We start from the raw sequence: 20,829 nt of genomic DNA on the forward strand, positions 1-20,829 counted from the left end.
TGCCCTACTATACTATGATGTTTTTTCACATTTTTTTGCCTCATTATACTATGACGTTTTTTCAAATTTTTATGCTTTACTATAATACTGTTACATTTTATGAACAATAAAATTGTTACTACTTTCATGTCTGCCCAAAAACATATATATAGTATTTTATATAAGAAGTTCCCTCAAAGTGTCCTGAGATATCGTGTTCACAAGAATGGGATGAACGTTCATGCGTAGCCCACCAATTAACTTTGTATCTCGTTTTTTTGTAATCCGTACAAAAGATATTCCACTCACAGGACCGGGTCTTCTAGGGGATCACAACAGGGTATTTGGGGAGAACTGTGAAACCAAACATGAAGAGGCACCAAAATTAGATCTGCAGCAGCCAACAACAAACACTAGTGGCCACTTTATTAGGTACAGCCTGATGCCTGATCCTTGCGATAAAGGTTTTCATTCAATTATAAGCTTTAGCACTGAGGTCACAACTAACAGTCATTGTACTGGACTGCATCATATTGAGGGGTGTTTATAATAATCTGACCCCCCCCCCCTTAGAAAACACCCCTCAATATAATGCTGTCGTTTCATTTAAATTTTTACTAACATACAAATGTGGAAAATTATAATGATACTGTGGAATTCCATTATAATTTTAGTCTCCTAAAGGCTTCCATATATGGCTGCAGTAATAAAAAAATAATTAAAATTGATACATTTCCAACAAAAACAAAATTTTATAAACTTTATAAAAGGTTGAGTTACAGCAGATCTGTTGTATTGAATTGGATCAGATTGTACAGGTGTAGTGACCAGTGCAGGCACCAGCGTGTGACCCCTAACAGGAAAAGTCCTGTTGATGCTTCACATCAGCGTCAGAGCGTTTAAACACACAAGGCTTGAAATAAAAAATATTACAATTTGTCTGTTTCTGAGGTATTTACTTATTTTTCTTTTTAAATTTAAGCTAAACACGTGTTTTCAGTCAAAAGGCAAACAACCGTTACATTATCAACGAACGCAAACAACAATCATCATTACACTTAATTGAAATTATTCGTGACCTGCATCAACCTCCCAACTCTCCTTTTTAAAGGCTCAAAGGTCAAAGTTCACAGTCCTCCGTTCTCCTCCAGCTTTTTGAAAAGTGCCAGGCTGCGGAGGTGGGACTGCCTCTCGCCGTTCTTCCACAGAATCAGCAGCTGGTCCGTCGAGCACGTGACCAGACCGTTCTCCTGGAAGCTCACAAACATCTGACAGGGAGACGACAGGGATTCAGTTCATTAAAGCTCTGCTGTCACAGCGCGTTGGAGCTGAACACACAGTTTGTTTGTACATCATAAGATCGTACCTGGACCGCCCCCGAGTGTCCGATGAGGTCGCCCGTCAACTCCAGCATCCGGATGTTGGGAACTTCCATGATTTTCTTTGACGGAGGACCGGCCTGTTTGTTCGACCGGCCGAAAGTCCACATCCCAAAGAACCCTGTAGGATAATGGATGAAAGAGGAGACAGAACTTAAGCACACTATCATGTCTGAGGGAGAAACTACTCTTACATTTGATCAATTGAGCCTGTGAATTTAAAGCTGCTGTAATCAATGCTTTTATATTTACTGTGGATTAAATGATTACATGTATTGTGAAAGGGAAGTTGACTTGGATGTAGATCCCTGTGCTTTTAGCCGTAAGGGCTTTCAATCAAACTCAGAGGGAACGGTTTGAAATGATTCATGTGAGATTGATACAAACCGTTTGTCCTCAGTCCTCGTTTCCTGAATCTTTATACAACGAAGGAGGTAAATGCAAAATCAGCAAAACCGACAGAGTCGCAATGAGCACCTTTAATCATGATAGAAAAATGTTAGAATTTTTCCTTTTCATTCACTATGCTGCCCTCTGCTGGAACCAGCTCTTATCTTACAGTGAGGTTATAGAGGCTTTTCATTGAAAACAGCTGTTTGCTTCTGCTGGAAACAAAGCAGATGAGTGTAAAGTTGTAGAGATAAAACCAAAACAATGAGCTAAACGATGCTAACCCGCTCCACAGAGCTGAACAAAGGTGGCTGAAAGTTCTCTGTGGGTTCTTCACTATCTGCAGCTCCTTTCACTTTACAGTGTAGTTTTGTGAAAGTCTCATTTATGGGAAAAACACCAGGTTGAAATATACAACAATTTTCCTTTAAAGACCACAGGAGATGCAAGTGATTGATTTCTGGTTTTCCTAGAGAGACATAAAGCAAACAACAGACAAATAATTGTCCTGACTGTTCTCTCCGGCCAAGATCTGCTCACCACAGCTCTGCACTGACTGCAGACAGTCAGACCATCAAAGACAAGAACGACCACACACACAAACACTCCACTGTACACCATCACCCCAGTCCTGAGTGCAGGGAGAGGACACTTCCCCTTTGATGAACACAATACCACATCTGGACTGCATTAGTTGCACCTCCACACCACCCACACATCAAAACTCACAACTGTAAACACACACAAGTTGATGAAGGTCTTTGAACTTTCTCTTTCACACTCACATGTACGTGATCCGTCACTGGGAACGAGACCCAGTTTCCTTATGATGATAAATCCACAGGAGGAAAATGGGGCGATGCTGTTACGTCTACATGTTTGTACAGAGTCATCCTATCAGCAGTGTGTGTGTGTGTGTCTCACCTGGAGAGGCGGGTTCAGCGGGCAAAGGCAGGTCCTGGATCTCCCACATCCTCACACTGCCGTCCTCGGAGCAGGACATCAACTCGCTGAAACAGAGACGGCGTCACAGTCACAGTTTAGTCTCCCAGCTGCTTGAATAATAACCACAAGCTCTTCTGTCTGGATCCGTATCTAACCCCCGGCTGCTGCTTGTGCAGACGTCTTTACGTTTGTTTTGTTGTCGCCTGGTGATCTCCTCAGACATTACGTTCGAATGACGGAAACCGCACATTAAAGATGATTCACGGAGAGGATCCAGGTTCCTGTGCGCCCATTTCAGAACTGACACATTACTGAGACACTAGTTTCACTGCAACATACACAGTGAAGTGAAGGTCATATACACTGAGCTGGTTGCTTTTTTTAAATGAGAAAACATCATCTCACAGTTTAACGTCAGATAATCTCTGAGATTAAAGTGGTAAATTTATGAGAGAAAATTAACATATTTATGATAAAAGGATCTCAAATATTCTCTGAGATTTTGAACTGTATCTTGTCGACGCGCTGCACCACCGTGCGACTGTTCCAGAGAAGTTACATTCAAACTATTAACAGACGCTTTGTGTTTCACTGAGGGAGAAAACAAACTGGATTTAAAGCTTCTTTAAGATCTCGAAAAGCTGCTATTAAAGAACACGGGTAGTGGCACACTGATACTGTTCAGTCCAGACCACTGGATCACTGGTTTCCTGCCAAGAGGAAGATCAACCAGAGATGCTGCGTGACGATTACACAAGAGGAATAACAGGAAAAAAAAAGATATGATATATGTATCCCAACCTATGTAAGTCTCTTTAGGTTTCTCTCTTTGCTTTCTGTTGCTGTAAACGACTGAATGATGCGTCTCCAGGAAAACAAAAACAAAAAGTCAGTGTTTGGTTGAACAGGTCACAGCTGGCAGCAGTACACAGCTCCAGGCAGGGGGTCACAAGTATAGATTGCTTTGTTTAAAAGGGATCACTGGCTGCCCGGTTCATCATTTACACTGTTGTAAGTCTCCAAATCCAGGTTTCATGATGGAGAAAATTCTTCTTGCGCTCGGTCTCGAAGCAGATATCACTCACAGAAGCAATCAGCGGAAAATAAACTATTTATCCAAAGACAAAACTAATCATCTTCTGAACTTGATCACACTGAAATCCTACTTTTTTGTCACTTTAAAGAAGGTAGACGCATGAAGGTGTAAGAAGAACGCAGCATGTGTTACCTATCTGACAGCAGCATGGTGTGGAGGACATTGGAGTCATGGGCGACCTTCCTGTAGGCCAACACTGATTTGGTGAGAATGCTGTACACATAGAGGCCGCTGCCCACCGCTGCCAGGATGAGCTGCAGGACACACAAACCTTTACGTTATTTTATGAATCACAGCAACAAATCAACGTCTCACTCACATCCACCTTCACCTTTCCATTGGTGGTCAGATGCTGGATGGACATCTCGCTGGGTTTGGGAGCCCCGAGTCGTATTTCAGCCTGGGCGCTGGTTTGTGACTCCTCCCACAGGATGTGCTCATAGGCCAGGATGTTCCAATCGATCGCGTCCCATAAGATCAACTCGCCCGCGTGGGAACCGCTCGCAAAGAGCCCGTCTGAGGACGACACGGTGACAAGCAGAACTGGGATTATACACAGTGTACACCTACAGAGGCCCAACGCACTGCCCTCTGCTGCATATCATCCCCTCTCTCTCTCTCTCTCTCTCTCTCTCTTTTGTCGCTATCAGAATTAAGGCAAAAAAATAACTTAAAAAGAAAGAAAGAAAAACTAGAATTACCACCGCAGGTTTCTCTGCCTCCTCCACTCCACTAAAATAATATAAAATATGAACCATTTGTGTGAAATTTTGTCATAATTGCTGTGTGAAATCTTCAATAATGGCTAAAAAGTGTTTTCGGATGTCACTGTGACCTTGACCTTTGACCCTTGACCACCAAAATCTGATAAATTCAACCTTGAGTCCAAGTGAACGTTTGTGCCAGACTTGAGAAGTTCTTGAGATATTGTGTTCACAAGGCCAAAGTCATGCTTTGTGAATTCACCGTGACCTTGACCTTTGAACTCTGACCTTTAGCCACCAAAATCAAATCAATCCGTCAGTCTAGATAACGTTTTTACCAAATTTGAAGAAATTACCTCAAGGCGTTACTGAGATATCACGTTCACAAGGTCACCACGCCCCTTGACCTTTGACCTTTGAACCCCAAAATCTAATCAAGTCATCCTTGAGTCCTAGTGAATGTTTGTGCCAAATTTGAAGAAGTTCCGTCAAGGCGTTACTGAGATATCGTGTCCACGTGACAACGGGACAGACGAACAACCTGAAAACAACAGCTCCGGCTCTTTGGTCCCAGCCGGGTCCGTCACTTTAATAGTGTCCCCTGGAAACACTTCCGTTGTGTTGTGAGTATTTGCAGCACGTGTGTCGTCAAATCTATGACGATGTTTTCTGAATTAGTTTGTGTCTTGTCTCTTTGCGTGTGTTTTCTTAAGTTGCAGTGCGTTGAGCTCGTGTGTCGACTGCAGTTTCCTGAGAGAGACCGACCGTTGATGTTGATCAGAGCTCGAATCTGGTCCTGGTGGTCGGACAGACAGCGGAGTTCAGCCACCGACACGGAGGAATCATGAGAAACCGTCAGCCTGTAGATCACTGCACGGAAGAAGAAACACGGATTCTTTTAAAACCATGAAGTTTTCTTCTATTTGTGCATATCGTGTTCTGTCGGTACTGAACGTCCTCTCACTTATTTCTTTATCCATCGCAGCAGCGATGCAGTTCTTGGGCAGCTCGATCAAAGCGGTTATTCCTGCAAGATGCCGACAACATTAATCAGTTTGTGTGCAAACAGCAGAGTCGGGGGTGAAGGTGTTTTGTGTTTGTTTGTTTGTTTTCTCTTCTGCTTACCCGTGTCACTATGGTTCTGTTTGTGACACTGCAGCTGAAAGTCTCTGTTCCACACACACAGTTCCTCCCCGCCGGAGACCCACACACACAGCCGCTCCAGCACCAGCAAACACTGAGAGAGACACACACACACACGCGCACACACACACACACAAATACAATTAGTCTGTAGATGCAGCAATTAACCTCAGTGTGTAGTGTAAGAGTGGAGCTGGATGCCATGGTTGGAATACACATGACAATCTAATGTGTGGATGAACTGTATAGTAAAACACATAAAACACTGATTTAATATTTCTATAGTTACAATTAAAAACCTGTTTCCTACTTTTAATCTTTTAAAAGAAAAACATATATTATTGGTTTGATGCTTTTCAGAGTGGATCGTCATGGCGAACACAGAGAGAGCAGATGTACCTCGACACCTTGAATTGCACAAAGCAGATGTGGACAACACAGACACAACATCAGGAAAGTCTGGATGATGGACTAGTTACAAATCACATGAACAGCATTTCTCAAGCCTCAGGTGAAAGAAAATTCTCCGGACCACCCTGTGGATTCTGCCCAGGATCCCCTCCCTCCGGCACCATAAGACAAGTGCGCCATGATTGCACCAGCACTTTACTGTATTATACAGTATTTTACCGAGTTCTGCTGCCTTCACATTAATCTCTCAGTGTTCGGTTCAGAACTGTGTCGTGTTGGAAGTGTTTTGGAAATGTTGCAAAGTCCGATCTAGAATAATGGCCGCGACTCAGGTTCTTATTCACATTCATGCGATCGCAGTTTTAAGAGAGCATGAAAGAGGTTTATCGTTTACCTTCACAGAGGACTGAAGATCTGAAATGGTCTGGACTCTGTTGCCTGTATCAGGGTCCCACAACTGACAAATAAGATTAAGGAGAATCAAGTTTGAATCACAAACAACAATAATCACACATGGGTGAATTCAGTGTTTGGGGGGGGGGATACACTGAGACTCCTGTCTGAGGAGGCGGTGATGAGGGAGGTGTGCGATGTGAGTCCATCGTTACAGGTGAAGGTGGTTATGGCTGTTATTTGCTGGGAGTGGCCCCTCAGCTCCTGCAGCCTCTCGCCGGTCTAACATCCACACAGACACACACAGAAATAAAAATAAAAATTTGCAATTAGTGCCACCGTGTTGGGTGCAACTTCACACATCATAAAAATAATGAAGCGGCAACTTATTACCTCGATATTCCACACCAAGACAAGGCCATCGTCTCCTGCCGAGGCACATCTGGAAGAGAGAAGATGAAGACTGGTGTGACACAAATACCTCAGTGGAGATGTGCCTCATCTTTAGCAGGTTGGGCTCGTCAAACGCCAGCAGACAATCTCTATTTATGTGAGGAATCATTTCCCGTAGTTCCATCTCCCACCTGAGAAATCTTAAAAAACATCTGTCCCGGGGCTTACCACCTTCACTTGCCCTTTGACCCTGAACCATCCACACTCCCTGCTCCCAAAATCAACAGACAGGATGAGCGGATAAAAAAGAGAGATAAAATGAGAAGAGAGGAACTGTCGAGGATATATTTTCAGACTTCAAAAGCAATCCGGAGAAAATTTTCTGGCCTTTGCCCCCGACTGTGGACCTGTGTGCGGAGAGGACAAGACCCAGAGGAGGGGGTTATTACTGGAGGAGACCAGGCGTGAAGCAACCCCCACCTCCTGACACACACACACACACACACACACACACACACACACACACATACACACACATATACTTAGAACTGTTATAAATCCCAATCTGACCACTTATGCAGAGCCACTGTACCATGCCAGTGTGCAGCATGCTTCCACAAAGCAGTGCAGAAAAGAGAGCAGGTGCAAGAGCCTTATACGTGTGCGTGCATGTGTGTATGTGTGTATGTGTGTATGGACAGCATTAAAGGGCTTTGGTCATACTGTACTGTGCACACACAATCACATAGTGGTGATGATTGGGCTCTTGTCATGCTCTGTAGGTTTGCTGTAGGTGAGGATCTCCTGTCAATCACAGGGGGATAGAGGCCAGCCAAGGGTAGAGAGGAGAGAGGTTAGAGAGAAAGAGGGGGAGAGAAAAAGAGGGGAGGGTAGGAGGGGAAGGGAGAGGGGGTGGGTTTGTGGTCTGCTTACCTGAAGTCATCAATCTGCACCAGAAATCGAACAATGTCAAAATGTCCTTTCAGCACCTGCAGCTCAGTGAACCAGTTTTTGGGCTGTTCCTCGCCAATGCACAACACGGGGCTTTTCTGCAGACGTAAGAGGGAAAGTGTTGAGACGAACAGGCTGAGGAGGGGAGGCAGACAGAGGAGGGCTGGAGAGAGTAGAGCAGGGTCACTCCGTGGTGGAAAGGAACTCAATTACTGTGCTTCAGTACAATTTTAAGGGAGTATTTCCTTTATATTTCTACTTTTATACTTACCATAGGGATTCATTGTGCTTTTGACTGCATTACATTTACCTGACAGATTTATAATTCAAATGTTAAAGGCTGCAACTATCGATTATTGTCTCAGGTTCATCTACAGATTATTTCCTAAATTAACTGACTAATCATTTAGTTTCTGAAATTAGTTTCTGAAACAGTTGTTAATTAATTCCCATTAAAATCTGAAAAACAGTCGAAAACCCAAAGATGTTCAGTTTATGATGATATATAACAAAGAAAAACAGCAAATCTTTTCATCTGAGAGGCTGGAACAAGAGGATATTTATCATTTTCACTATTTCTGCTTTAAAAAATGACAAACAATTAATTTCTTATCAATATAGTCACTTTTTTTCTGTCTTACGACTAATAAACCAGTAAAGTTCTTATATTAAATATTTATTAAACTTGTAGAAAACAAAGATTAAGCCAGAAAATTATACAAAAACGACCATTGTGAGTGATGATGTAGCTGCTGTAGGTGAAACTGGTTTTAACTACTTTACACTTAACAGTTAACTAGTCCAGTGGTTTCAAACGTTGGGGTCAGGCCCCTACAGAGGGTCACAAGGTAAATCTGAGGGGTCATGAGAAGATTAACGGGACAGGAAACAATCTTGATACACAAGTTTGCTTTCTGTTTTTGGACTTTTTTCAAATCTTCTAATTTTTTTGGGTGAAATACTAAATCATTTTACTTTGCTGAGCCTTCAACAGTTATTTAAATTAAACCATCCGAGCAGCTGGAAGAACTGTTGGTTAAAGAAAATTGGTTATTGACATCAAGTCACGTCTCATCATTCCTGTTCAGAATATTATGTGCAGTTCAACCAAACAGTGACTGTGGCTCTTTACTTTACCTGGAGGATTTTAAGGAGGTGAACTACCTCTACATTAAGAACAACAGGTGTAAATGATAAACATGTGGCCCCTCCTGCTTTTCTTTTTTGGAAGGGCTCCCAAGGCAAATAGGTTGGGAAGCATTTCCTTTAATGTTTACAGATGTCAATGTTATGTTTTTATATAAAAATCAGAGGAGCTATGGCTGTCAGAAAAATGCAGGTAGTGGAGTAAACCCGCTGTGGAGCTGGAAATAGTACTAAAGGTGCAGTACCTGAGTAAATCCGAGTACAGCTAACCGTTACATGACTGTTCACATCTCACCTCCACGGAGCTCTGAGCTTCACGACCCCCGAGAATCCACCGAAGCATGACTTGGTTTGTTAGCAGCTAACGTTAGCTGAAGACACAGAACAAAGCCAGTTTAGACAGTTATATCACTGTTTATGGACCAGAAAACACGGCTAATCAAACAAGCTAACGCTACAGCCGTGTGCGGTATCGTTACCGGTCATTAGCGTAAAGAAAATAAAAAAAAGCGCTGTCACTTCATCAAATATCGTCCAATTTATCGCCCTCGTGAGAAGAGTTTGACATGAAACGTCCGGATAATTTCCCCAAAGCTGAAAAAACGTAATGTTGACACTGTTACGTGTAAAGCTACATGATAAAAACAGCTGAATTTCAGTCTCGACCACAACAAATCATTCATGTGACTGCAACTACGGAAGCTTTTGTAGGACAAACTTCATTCAGGTCGATTTGTATTTGGGAAGTGAAAGAAACAACAGATGTACACCAAATCATGTTTTTATGATGGGAATGTAGAGATTTAAGAACTCTACTTTTAGCTTCGTGGCATTTTATTTATTTATTAAGTTTCCTTAAATATCACCTCCAGACATATTTAAATATATATATATATATATATATATTTTGCCTTGAATAATAAAGAAAAATGAAGTTTTTCCATTAAAAAAAGGTTCCACCGGAAGTAGTATTCAGGTGATTTACATTACGTAAAGTACCAATACAACAATGTATCTTAATCTTAATGAATCTTAATGAAGTAAAATTACAAAATTATTCACAGACACACTCCTAAAGTGTTAAAGTAAAAATGCAAGTCCTGCAGAAAATTATAATTATATTAGATCATCAAAATGATCGTAATTGATGCATTAATGTGTAAAAAAAAAAAATTATTTATTGCATTATTATTCTTTATTTATGTCCACAAAAGCAAAATGAACAAAAGAAATAACAACAGCACTCTGAAAAAAGTCACAAAAAATAAGAAAAGTTCAAATAAAGAAACTGAATAATTAATTCAGGCTACAAAATGGTAACACAAAGAATGAGCAAAACACATGCTTTTGTAGTGGGGTCTTAAATGTTCAGAGTCAGCTGTGCATCCTGTATTTAATTTAGTGTCATTCTCCTTTTTTCAACTAGATGGCAGTGTGTAACAATCCCATGAGATCAGGCAAGGTTCAAAGCCCTATTACCCAGACACAACCTCATGTTTTTGCCAGTCGTTTCCTCTTTTATTGACCTAAATTATGAGTTAAATCCTAAAAAATAGAATAAAATATTTTGTTTGATCTCTTGAATTCATGATTTCAACATCCTCCGCCTACAGTTTTTTTGCTTCACCTCATTTTATCACTTCCGTCCCATGACTTTTGCATTAATGTTGACCTGTTCTCCCCAACCACATTTTCTTCCTTCACTCTGCATTCTCCTCCTCTCGGTGTCCCCCCTGTTAACACACACACACACACACACACACACACACACACACACACACACACCAGACACACAGTCACACATCACCCTAGCTGTGTCTACTCCTGCTCCCCCGATTGAGACGACACGCAGTGTAGGGCCTGTGACCTTCATGGTGGCTCAGATCTGCGGCTGGCACTGATTTCTGATTTAGTGTCGATCCGCCGCGCTTGTCAGGGGCTGCGAGGTGCTTTCCATGTGGTAATAGAAAAGCTCAAGGGCAGCTAGAGAAAGGAGGAGGGTTAGGGAGAGGGATTGGCTGAGGTGGAGGGAATGGGTTTTAGATGTGAGGATCGGTGATGCTCTGTTTGCTTAACTACCTGTCAGATGTGTGAATGAATGGGTCAGATATGTAGACTCTAGGGAGTGTGTGTTTTGAGTCAGTATACAGTTAATTCAAAAGATGTGAAGGAATGTGATCCGAGCACAGAGGCAGCTCTGTGAGGCTGCGCAGCTGTCCTTTGAGCTACATGCTTATGTCAGTGTGTTGACATGTCACAGTGCTCACAATGACAGCGCTCACCGAAGTTACTGCTCCTTGTCCTGAGGGGGGCCTGAGCGTCCACGCCAAATTTCATTGGCTCAAGACGTAGAGCGGTCATGGGACGGTTCCTGGTTCAATTCCAGGTCTTTGTGCAAGACACTGAACCCCTAACTGGTCCTGATGCTGCGCCATCAGTGTGTGAATGGGTGATTGAACTTTAAAGCACTTTGAGTGGTTGATAGACTCACTAAAGGAAAAGTCAGAGGATCGTCAGAGTCAGTAAGATTCATCCTCTGGAGACCATGAAGACTGCACAACGGGATGGCGCCACTAGAGCTACCAGGAGCCATTAGGATGGCACGAAGAAATGGGTTGGGAAAAGTGAGTGGTTCCTGAGTGCAGCGGCCTCGGTCTGGAGTAGACGAGGTGTCAAACATGACCAATGGCAGGAATCAGCTAAGAGGTGAAGTCATGATGCGATGGGCACCAAAACACTCACAGCGCTAAAGACCAACAGAGATTCAGAGCACAGAGTAAAAGAGCCCGCTCCTTCCCCCCGGCGCCATGGCGCCTGGTCGCGTCGTCCTATCTCCAGCCTGTAAGGAAAACAAATGGTTATGATGATGGAAAAGGAATTAAGCTGTAATTTAACAATGGGCCAACAACAGTATTCGATAACGGGCTCCCTCCCTCGCTGCTCGGAGAGGTCTTGTAGAAGAGGGAGTCTCATTCCTGACCAACACACTTCACTGTCCCTCTTCATCAGGCTTTCACTGTGTTCTGCTTTACCTGCTGTGGCCTCCGCCCCCACCTGAGATCTGCTCTCAGACCTCAACACCTGACTTCCTCACTCATTTTTTTGTATGTTAAGAACATAAAATCATTGTCCAGTTTTTCTAGATAATCCACAGACTGATTTGTTAAAGGTCCCATATTTTACATGTTCATAATGAAGTACATATAAACAAAGACATGTCCCTGAATCAGATGTTGCATGATGCTTATGAAGAAGTCTGTATCTTTACTTGCACTGTTCAGATCTGTCATTTCATTCCTTTAAGTTTTCAAAGGGGAAATAAAACATTATCACACATTGATTATATAAAACCAACTGATTCATTTGTCTATAAAAGTCATACTGTAAGTCTCCAAAACACGTCATGACTGTATATGTGAGCTGTGTGATTTGAGAAAAGAGGACAGTGGACGTTTTACTCTGTATTGTACAAATGATCAATTAAGATTATTGTTTAATTTTGTCTTTTTTATCAAACAAAATCAGACGAGAGGAGGCTCTGAGCCTCTCTTCTGATTGGCTGACTGTTTTCTGAGTGATGAAATAAAAATATAGCAGATTTCAGAGAAACCAAACCCTGTGAGGTTGGATGGCGGGTGCAGGTGGGCTGCGTGGGGCTTGGGGCGTGGCTGAGAGCACTGACTACTTCATTGTGACATCACAAAGTTACAGAAGTCCTGACGACTGGTTTTAAAGCTCAGTTTCTGAATACAGGCTGTGTGCATTTCTCTGTGGACTGAGGCTTTGATACTTTCACAGTATTAATATAGAACCTAGACCTGATCTATAATCACACAACACATGGAAATCTGTCTTTATACAATATAGGACCTTTAAATTGATCTTTATTTCTGCCATAAGATCCAATTAAAACAAAGAGAATGTGCATCTGATTAAAATATATATGGCTTATAATCCAGGGGATGATGGTCTGAAACTGACCAGGGGGACTGTCTGAGTGTGTTCAAGCTTCTGTCACTTTGATTTGTCACATGAGTATGACTGTAATTGCTGTGTTTCAGTTATCATAGGTTAATTATCAGCCTTGACCTATTACATACACACACACAGACACTCACACAGTCCAGACATAGGGCGGGAAGGATTGTTTTTGCGCAATCCCAAAAGTTGGAAGCCATTACAGGACAGTAATGTAAAGCTGCCAGTTCTCTTTTGCTCTATATCTTCCTCTTCTATGTCTAACTGATCATCACTGTCTGTCTCTCAACTCTCCCTCCCTCCCTTTACCTCCCTCCCCTCCTCCTCCCCTCCCTCGTTTGGTGACCCACTAATGTTCTGTTCATTTTCTCTTATGAATAGATAATGGGTAAAAATCAAATCTCTTCATTTGCATGTAATACAATTAAGACCTTTTCAAACAATGACAAATGGAGGGAGCAGCGAGACGTCAGTCAGCCCCGACAGTGAGAAAGCAAAGACAGCATCGGGCGAACCTCTCCCATTTTAACGAAAATTAATAAAACCTTCAAATGGGATTTTCTCGCCGCCATCTGGAATAACAATCACCAAGACACTGCTAGTCTCTGCCTGTCAAATAAAATTAAAGCTCTCATGAATTTTGGATTTATAAGGTGGATGTGAAGCCACCAATGTGTCTCTACCTCAAAAACCCAAATGATTAGATTTTTTTTTTTTTAAATATATCAATAATAATGGGATGTGACTTCAATGATCAATTTCTCTTTTTCTCATTGGTTGAATTATAGACATTAGAAACATAAACTTTGGAAAACGCAGGTCAGGTGTTGAAAGTTTATTCATATTATATCACGGATGTACATCTGGTCTTATTTGTCCCTACTCTTCATACTGGCGCTGAGGAGATCCCTTTATGCTAAGCTAAGCTAACTGACTGCTGGCTTTGGCATCGTGTTTACATGAGAGTGAGCTTCCTACATTTTTTCCCTTCTTTTCCTTCAGTCCTGGATGTTCTATTGTTGTCATTAGAATAAGAAATGTTCTGAGAAGGCTTTGTTTGGCCTCCATATTGTTACGGGGACATGGGCCGCCAACATGAGGACAGAGGAGGGATCCCGCTAAGCTAAGCTAAGCTAAGCTAAGCTAATCAGCAGCCTACTGTAAATAATAAAATATAAGTGTATTTCCCATTCCCCAAAATGTCAAACAGTTCTTTTTGTTAAGATAATCACAAAAACATGAACCTTTATAAATAATAGTTTTTGATTTTGATTTCTAACAGGAGCTTGATGCATATTCATAAATATCATTTCATTCAGACATCCTCTCCTCATACACATCTGTAAACATGTGGACATAAACACATATGCACACACCTATGCATGCATACAAACACACACACACACACACACACACACACACAAATTCTCTCTCTCTCTCTTACACACACACACACACACACACACACACACACACACACACACACACACACGAACGCACATGCAGGAAAATTAATGAGCTCTCATTCATAATCCAGGACAGAGAGAGCCATATTCACCCTTGGATGGTTTATTGACTGATTTCATTTATTTGTGTGGAATAAATAGGAGGTAAATATTGGCTCGCTCTCACATTTTCCGCGACACACTCGCTGCACAGCATTCTGGGAGAATGATCCCACCAACAGCAGGGTCACTGATTGGCTACCTCGTCAGTGTGTGACAAATTACCCAATAAGAAATAGGTTACCCATTTCCACAAACTAATTAACCTGGGCGATAGTGAAACAAATTATTACATTTATGTAATATTATTTCACATCTGTCGCCAGACTACAAAAATCTTTATCCCTGCGTTTCCCCGCCCCCTAATCTCTTCTTCCTGATTATAAACACATCCAGACGTCGTGGACGCCCCACACATGCTGTATGCATCCGTAGCATACATGACTTTGTTTGTTTGTTTGTTCCAGAATTTTAAAAATAACTGTTATATTAGTTAAAAGTTTATAAAATAAAATAAAATAAGATTAGATTAGATTAGATTAGATAAAATAAGATAAAATAAGGTGAATTATTCAATAGTTTTGCCTCCTCAGGCCTCTAAGAAATATTCAAATATAACATGGAAGAAGTCTAGTCACCTTCAGCGAAGAGGTTTATGATACCAAACACTTCTTTAAAACGTTATTAATGGATTAAAAGAGAAAAAGAAAAAAGAAAAAAGGACCACAAAGTGACTGTAAAGACGACGTGCAGATTAGACAGTCACAGAAAACCACATTAAAAATAGATCCTGGATTAGTTTAAAATGCACATGATCAGAAACAGCAGATTTGACACCTGTACTAATAATAAAAGGTAAAGTCTAAAGCATGGATGTGATTCTCAGTCATTTATAGGACAATAGCAGCTGCCTAAATTAGCAGCGGTAGTCTTACTTCTTATTATATTCCTACATCTTTAAGCAGGTGAAGGTTTAGTTCTTTATCAGGTGGTTGTTTAATCAAACAAACGTGAGACGATTTATACGTTCCCACTTCTGAGAGATTAATCTCATGACACAAGGATTCACAAACTTTCTCTGTATGTTCTTATGACTCACTGGAAAGAGACGAGTGAGAAGATAACAAGGAGGAAGAGGAAGAGGAAGAAGAAGAGGAATATAAGGCAAACACAAGTCTAAAGGAGGGTGGTATGAAACTGATTAACAAGGCTTTTCTACGGTTGTAATGTTGATTCAATGTGCAGTTTCTCTTTGACCTGTGAAATACAATTGATTAATTAGATAGTCAATATACAAATGGATTAATGAGAACTTTATGTTTTCTTTGGATCAGTGAAAGTGGAAACTGCAGTTTTCCTCAATAACCATCCAACTGTCTCATGTCCCATTTTCCTTCTGAGTCTATTCTGACTGTTTGGATCCACACGTGTGGTGTTTCATTCATTCTGCCTTCTACAGTAACACCACCCTTGTGTCACAGAGGTGAAAGACGCCATATTATTTGAGTCACAGTACAGATCCTCCTGGTCAAATATCACTCCAACACAGGACAACCTACTGACTGACTGACTGACTGACTGACTGACTGACTGACTGACTGACTGTAGGACCTGCAGAATAAACATCTTGTAGAACATGATACAAAGACAATAGAAATCGCCATAAGAACAATGAATCAACAAAAGGAGCGATTGTTGTTGTCATTGTTTTCGTATTTCTTTTCTTCTTTTAGCAGTGATGAAGTTTGGTCGTAGTAAACAGAGCAAACATTTGAAACTAAATGAATCTTTTCTTTATTTCTAAACCTTCAAACACAGACCTCAGATCAGAGTTTCTGGTGAAGAACCTTCTGCCTCGTCTTTATCTAACGTCGCCATCGTTAGGACGCTGACAGTGGAGGAGTTGAATGCTTCTCCTGTGATGAACACTGTGTACGGTCTACAACATTTTTCAAAATAAAATAAAATAAATTCTGCTGACTAAAAGCTCTGCTTCAGAGTAAGAGTACTTCAAAGAAGTAGTAGAAGAGTACTTTGTAGTAAGTATGTAGTAAGTACAGATACTAGAAAAATATACTACAGTACAGTAATGAAGTAAATGTACTTGTTATCTATCTGAGGTTGGTCCAGTTGCAGCAGCTGATGAGACAGAAAATATGTACAAAGAAATCTCTCACCTTAGCAGCTGTTAAAACGAACCTAGAAAAGCAAATTAAGAGTTAATTTAATTTCCTCATGAAAGTGGTTAAAAGCCCGCTCCTGAGTCTGCTCTTTTATTATCATTATGACTTATGACCAGAGGACAGCGGCTTCTTTCACAGCAAATACTGTGTCTTCATTCAAACCCAGGCTGACACAACGAGAGAGAAACTGACACTGGATTAACACCTGGGACAATCTGAGGGTTCAAAGGTCATTCCTCACTTTTAGGAATAATCTATACCAAAGATCCAACCTCTACTCATTTGAAAGTTGAATTAAAACATTAAAAAAATATATAAAATAATGTGGAATAACAGAGGACTTGGGTGTTGTCTCACAGACATCATCGCTAACAGAAAACTTTTCACACTGATGCAAAAGATCCAAGTTCACAAACTGCAACCAGGCAACACTGACTTCCCTCACTGCGGTGTTAGTGGCAAAAAAGCTTTTAACTGTCACTTCCTGTCATGAATCTCTGTCTGTATCTTTCTACTGACCAGAGTCAATGGAGGTTTCAAAGGAATTAATAAAGTCTGTCATAAAAAATAAAAATAAAAAAAACAGAAGAAGGTGAGTTGGTGTTTAAACCCAGATCTGTTGACGTCCCACTTTTCTCATTATTATTATCATCACTCCATTATCATTTTCTCCTTATTTGTGCAAGAGGCGGCTGAGCAGAAGCAGTGTGAGGGTTTAAGTCATCATCTAATAAAACCCAAAGTAAAATGATGCATTTACCTGCAGGTGGCAACAGAAGAGCTCAGTCCACACGGAAACAGTGAGCAGAGAAACCAACAACACTGACGCAACAGGAACAGAAAGCAGGGCGGTTTGATTTACTGATCCCAGATCCACTAATGGATGATGAAAATGACAGTTTTGGTGTCTGTCAGAGACCCTGAGCGCGGGAGTCACGTGGTGCAGTCCGGCGTCCTTCGGATTGGATCTGAAAAGGAAAAGAAAAGAAGAAACTGTTCTGTACATCCAGAGACGTCACGTGTCGTGTGTTTGACCAAGATCGTTCAGAGGAAACAAACCAGGTGATTTTACAGCTGCTCGTAAGAATCTCAAACCTCCTGAAATTCATGTTTATGGTTAAATCCATGTCACGGGGGCAACACTGTGTTAAGACTGTGTACAATCATTTAACAAATGGTTTATAACACACTATGATGTCATTGTAAGCAGATATAAATGTTCATTAATGACTATGACTCCTCCAGTGGAAACCTTCAGGTGGAGGCTGTAGGATAAACAGATAGTGAATGACAATGCGGTAAAACATGGTAATAATAAGTAAATAATAAATGAGTTTAATATAATAAGTAATAATATGAAATACGTCAACATAGGAGAAGTTATAATTACTGCATTACAGTGTGTTGTAATGTTACATGCTAATTAGGGGGCTTAAAGTAAAGTCTTATCCTGGGTCATTATCTTGTGTTTTCAGCCAAAATATATCAAAATGAGGAAACACACCTTTGGCCCTCGGCTGATTTGTCAGTTTGGTCTCCAGGATTGACTTTGACAACTCTCATCTTGCCTAAATTAGTGACCGGGGATGGAGGAGTTTTGTGTGCAGAAGCTCCTTGATGACCGACGGTTCTGTATTTACACGGCTCCACTCCAGCTACTGGAGCAGACCTGTGTTCCACCTGCAAAAGGAGCTATGATCAGATTGTTACGTTTGCAGGATGGTTTGGTTTTGGATTTGACTCCACGCGGGAAACATGCAGCTGTTTAAACACACTGGGTTAAAGAGGAGTGCTGGTGAAGGACCCCCGGTCCCAGAGGCAGAGCGGGAAGAAGGAGACTCTGAGTAAAAGTTGGAAAAACACAGTATAAATCTGCTCCATTACAGATACATGTCCTGCATTTCATACTTCACTGAAAGAACAGAAATATTAAAAACACCAAAAGCAAAAGTACTCATAATGCAAAATGAGCCCTTTATTATTATAACATATATCAATATATTATTGAGCATTTAATGTTGTAGCCAGTTGAGGTGAGGATCAGGTTCACTACTTTCTATAATGTTGGGTTGTTTAAGCTTAAACTTTGCATATTTCATGCAGATTTAATAAACTTATTGTGCGTTTTGAACATGAATTTAATATCTGCGAAGTCACTGCGCTCCAGCTCCAGATAAATGTGGAGTAAAAAGTAGAATATTTTCCTCTGAAATGCATAAAATACTTGCACAAAATTGCACGTGAGTAAATTGTAGTAAAGTGCCCAGAGGTTTGTATTCCAGATGTTCACAGAAGTCCAGCTGCTGCAAAAAAAAAACATAAAACATAAAATACTTCACTAAATTTTAGCTTGAAAGTGGGTTCACAGCATCTTCCTCATGTCGTGACTCACTGTAGAAGAGTTCACTCAAACTCCTCATCTGACACAAGATGTCACGTGACTGAACAGAGGATGAGACGGAGTCAATATTAAACCACGGATGCAAATTTTAAGGTGAGTCGTAACTGAGTTTGAACCGGGTGATACACGTGGAGCTGGGACATGCAAAGCGAAGCATTTGATTGGATGTTTCTCTGTGGGTTGAAAAGTTTGTTTTTACTTTTAAAAAAACCAAGTGGAAGGCCTGTAGATTTTTTGGGAGATACGAGGTTTTCACGGGACAGCGAACTGATGCCTTTTAAGCCGCTTCAAGAAAAGGAGGTTTGATTCGTGATGTGACATAATTGAAAATGATTTTTATTTGATCATTTACATTGAATTGATATAAACATGTCCATGAAACAAAATGGCTCAAACATTTAAGAAAGTCATATTTGATAATAAGCACAGACAGAATTTTTTTTTTTTTTTTGGAAACATAACTTATCACAAACTGACCAAATGGGAACAAGAGAGCTTCCGCTACACAAAACATCCTATATAACAGATTATAGTTAGAGTCAGTTTCCATGTCTTAATTTATAGTATTTCCCTTCGTTTTTTTATTTTTTAATGTATTTTTTGCCGTGGACAGCTCATGCAGTCAAGTCCTCTTCCGTGTTGTCCTGATTCCTGTCAGCTCAGTCACACCCCCCCCTCCTCACCCCCACTCAACACTCCCCCCCTCCTCCCTCTCTCCATCTCCTCGTGTTCTCATTCTTTTCAGCTTCCAGGTTGTCTTGTCTCTGCACGTGCACCGCGCGTGCCTTTGGCCCTCCAGAGTTGCATGCTGTGCAGCAGGTTTGAAAACGGAAATCTGTAATAACCTATAGTTTTGTATTTCAAAGTATCCACTGCAAAAAACCGTCAGTCACCAAGCAAATGTCACTGAAGGCCCTGCAGCGGTAAAAGCGAGGGCTGCAGGAGCCAGACAAATAAATACTGAACAAACCAATAAGTTAATTTAAATAGATAAATAAATAGTCGTCATACGCTACATGCGAAATAATAAATTATAGCTTCAAACAGAACCAGCCCTATGCTCGATAAAGGCCAACGGGCCTGATAAATAGCGTCAGTTTTCCCTCTGGTTTGAGATGCGGGAGAAAAAAATGCCAGCTTTGCGGTTCGTGATGTGATCAAGTATCCTGGTTGTATTTTTCCCGGTGCACCGTTTGCATGGACTGGGTGAGTAAGAACTAAATGCAGAAGATCTCTGTGTGGGTGAAAGAAAAGCTCTTCCCGCCGGAACCTCGGCACTAGGTGAAACTCATGGATACTGTGTGCTCCAGCGCTTTGCGGCGCAGCGAGGCGATGCTTGTCCCTCTCCAGACGTCACTGTCCGGGGAGCTACACAGCTGAGGCGAGCCGGTCACGTTGGTCGGGCCGGATAGGGAGGCGGGAACCATCCCGGGGAACGTGGGCTGGTAGAGATGTGACTGCAGCCCGGAGCCGTTTGACGACATGTTGGATAGACCCATGGAGTTGGGCGGCGGCCCGGCGCCGAGGCTGCACTGAGACAGGGACTGAGCCATGGCCTGCTGGCGGCCCAGAGCCGGCGGTAGCTGCAGCTGAGACACGCCGGGCATCCCGGCCGTGGCCCAGCGGGTGTCGTTGGCGTGGAAGGAGCAGAGGCTGTCGCCCATGGCCGCCGCTGCTGCCGCGGCGGACGGGAACTGAGGCAGGCCGTGGTGCGTCGGCAGGAGAGTCCCCGGAGCCCGGAACACGTTGGTGGTCTTCTTGCGCTTCTTCCACTTGGCGCGTCGGTTCTGAAACCAGACCTGCAGACAGAGGGGGGGGGGGGGGGGGGGGGG

At 41.8% G+C, this 20,829-nt stretch overlaps 2 protein-coding genes across 3 annotated transcripts in view; both read right to left on the reverse strand.

The window, feature by feature from the left end:
* Window positions 1-711: 711 nt before the first annotated feature.
* On the reverse strand, window positions 712-9,623 carry wdr41 (WD repeat domain 41). Its single transcript, XM_023422354.2, has 14 exons — window positions 9,410-9,623; window positions 9,226-9,301; window positions 7,767-7,882; window positions 6,834-6,882; window positions 6,594-6,722; window positions 6,442-6,504; window positions 5,619-5,730; window positions 5,458-5,520; window positions 5,259-5,363; window positions 4,121-4,305; window positions 3,922-4,043; window positions 2,673-2,758; window positions 1,346-1,479; window positions 712-1,247 (listed from the first exon to the last, which is right to left on the reverse strand). The coding sequence occupies exons 2-14, from the start codon at window positions 9,271-9,273 to the stop codon at window positions 1,107-1,109; spliced, it is 1,353 nt and encodes a 450-aa protein (XP_023278122.1). The 5' UTR covers window positions 9,274-9,301; window positions 9,410-9,623; the 3' UTR covers window positions 712-1,106.
* Window positions 9,624-19,709: 10,086 nt separating this feature from the next.
* The window catches only part of otpa (orthopedia homeobox a), a 4,900-nt gene continuing 3,780 nt past the window's right edge, over window positions 19,710-20,829 (reverse strand). For both annotated transcript variants that reach the window (XM_023422257.2, XM_023422256.2), the window contains exon 3: window positions 19,710-20,796. In XM_023422257.2, the coding sequence (XP_023278025.1) occupies window positions 20,275-20,796 (522 nt within the window). In that variant the 3' untranslated portion in view covers window positions 19,710-20,274. The remainder of the gene's footprint in view (window positions 20,797-20,829) is intronic.

Source organism: Seriola lalandi, unplaced genomic scaffold (genome assembly GCF_002814215.2).
Source record: "Seriola lalandi dorsalis isolate HSWRI2012SDOR001 ecotype SW California unplaced genomic scaffold, Sedor1 jcf7180002054680, whole genome shotgun sequence".
Taxonomy (NCBI): Eukaryota; Metazoa; Chordata; class Actinopteri; order Carangiformes; family Carangidae; genus Seriola; species Seriola lalandi.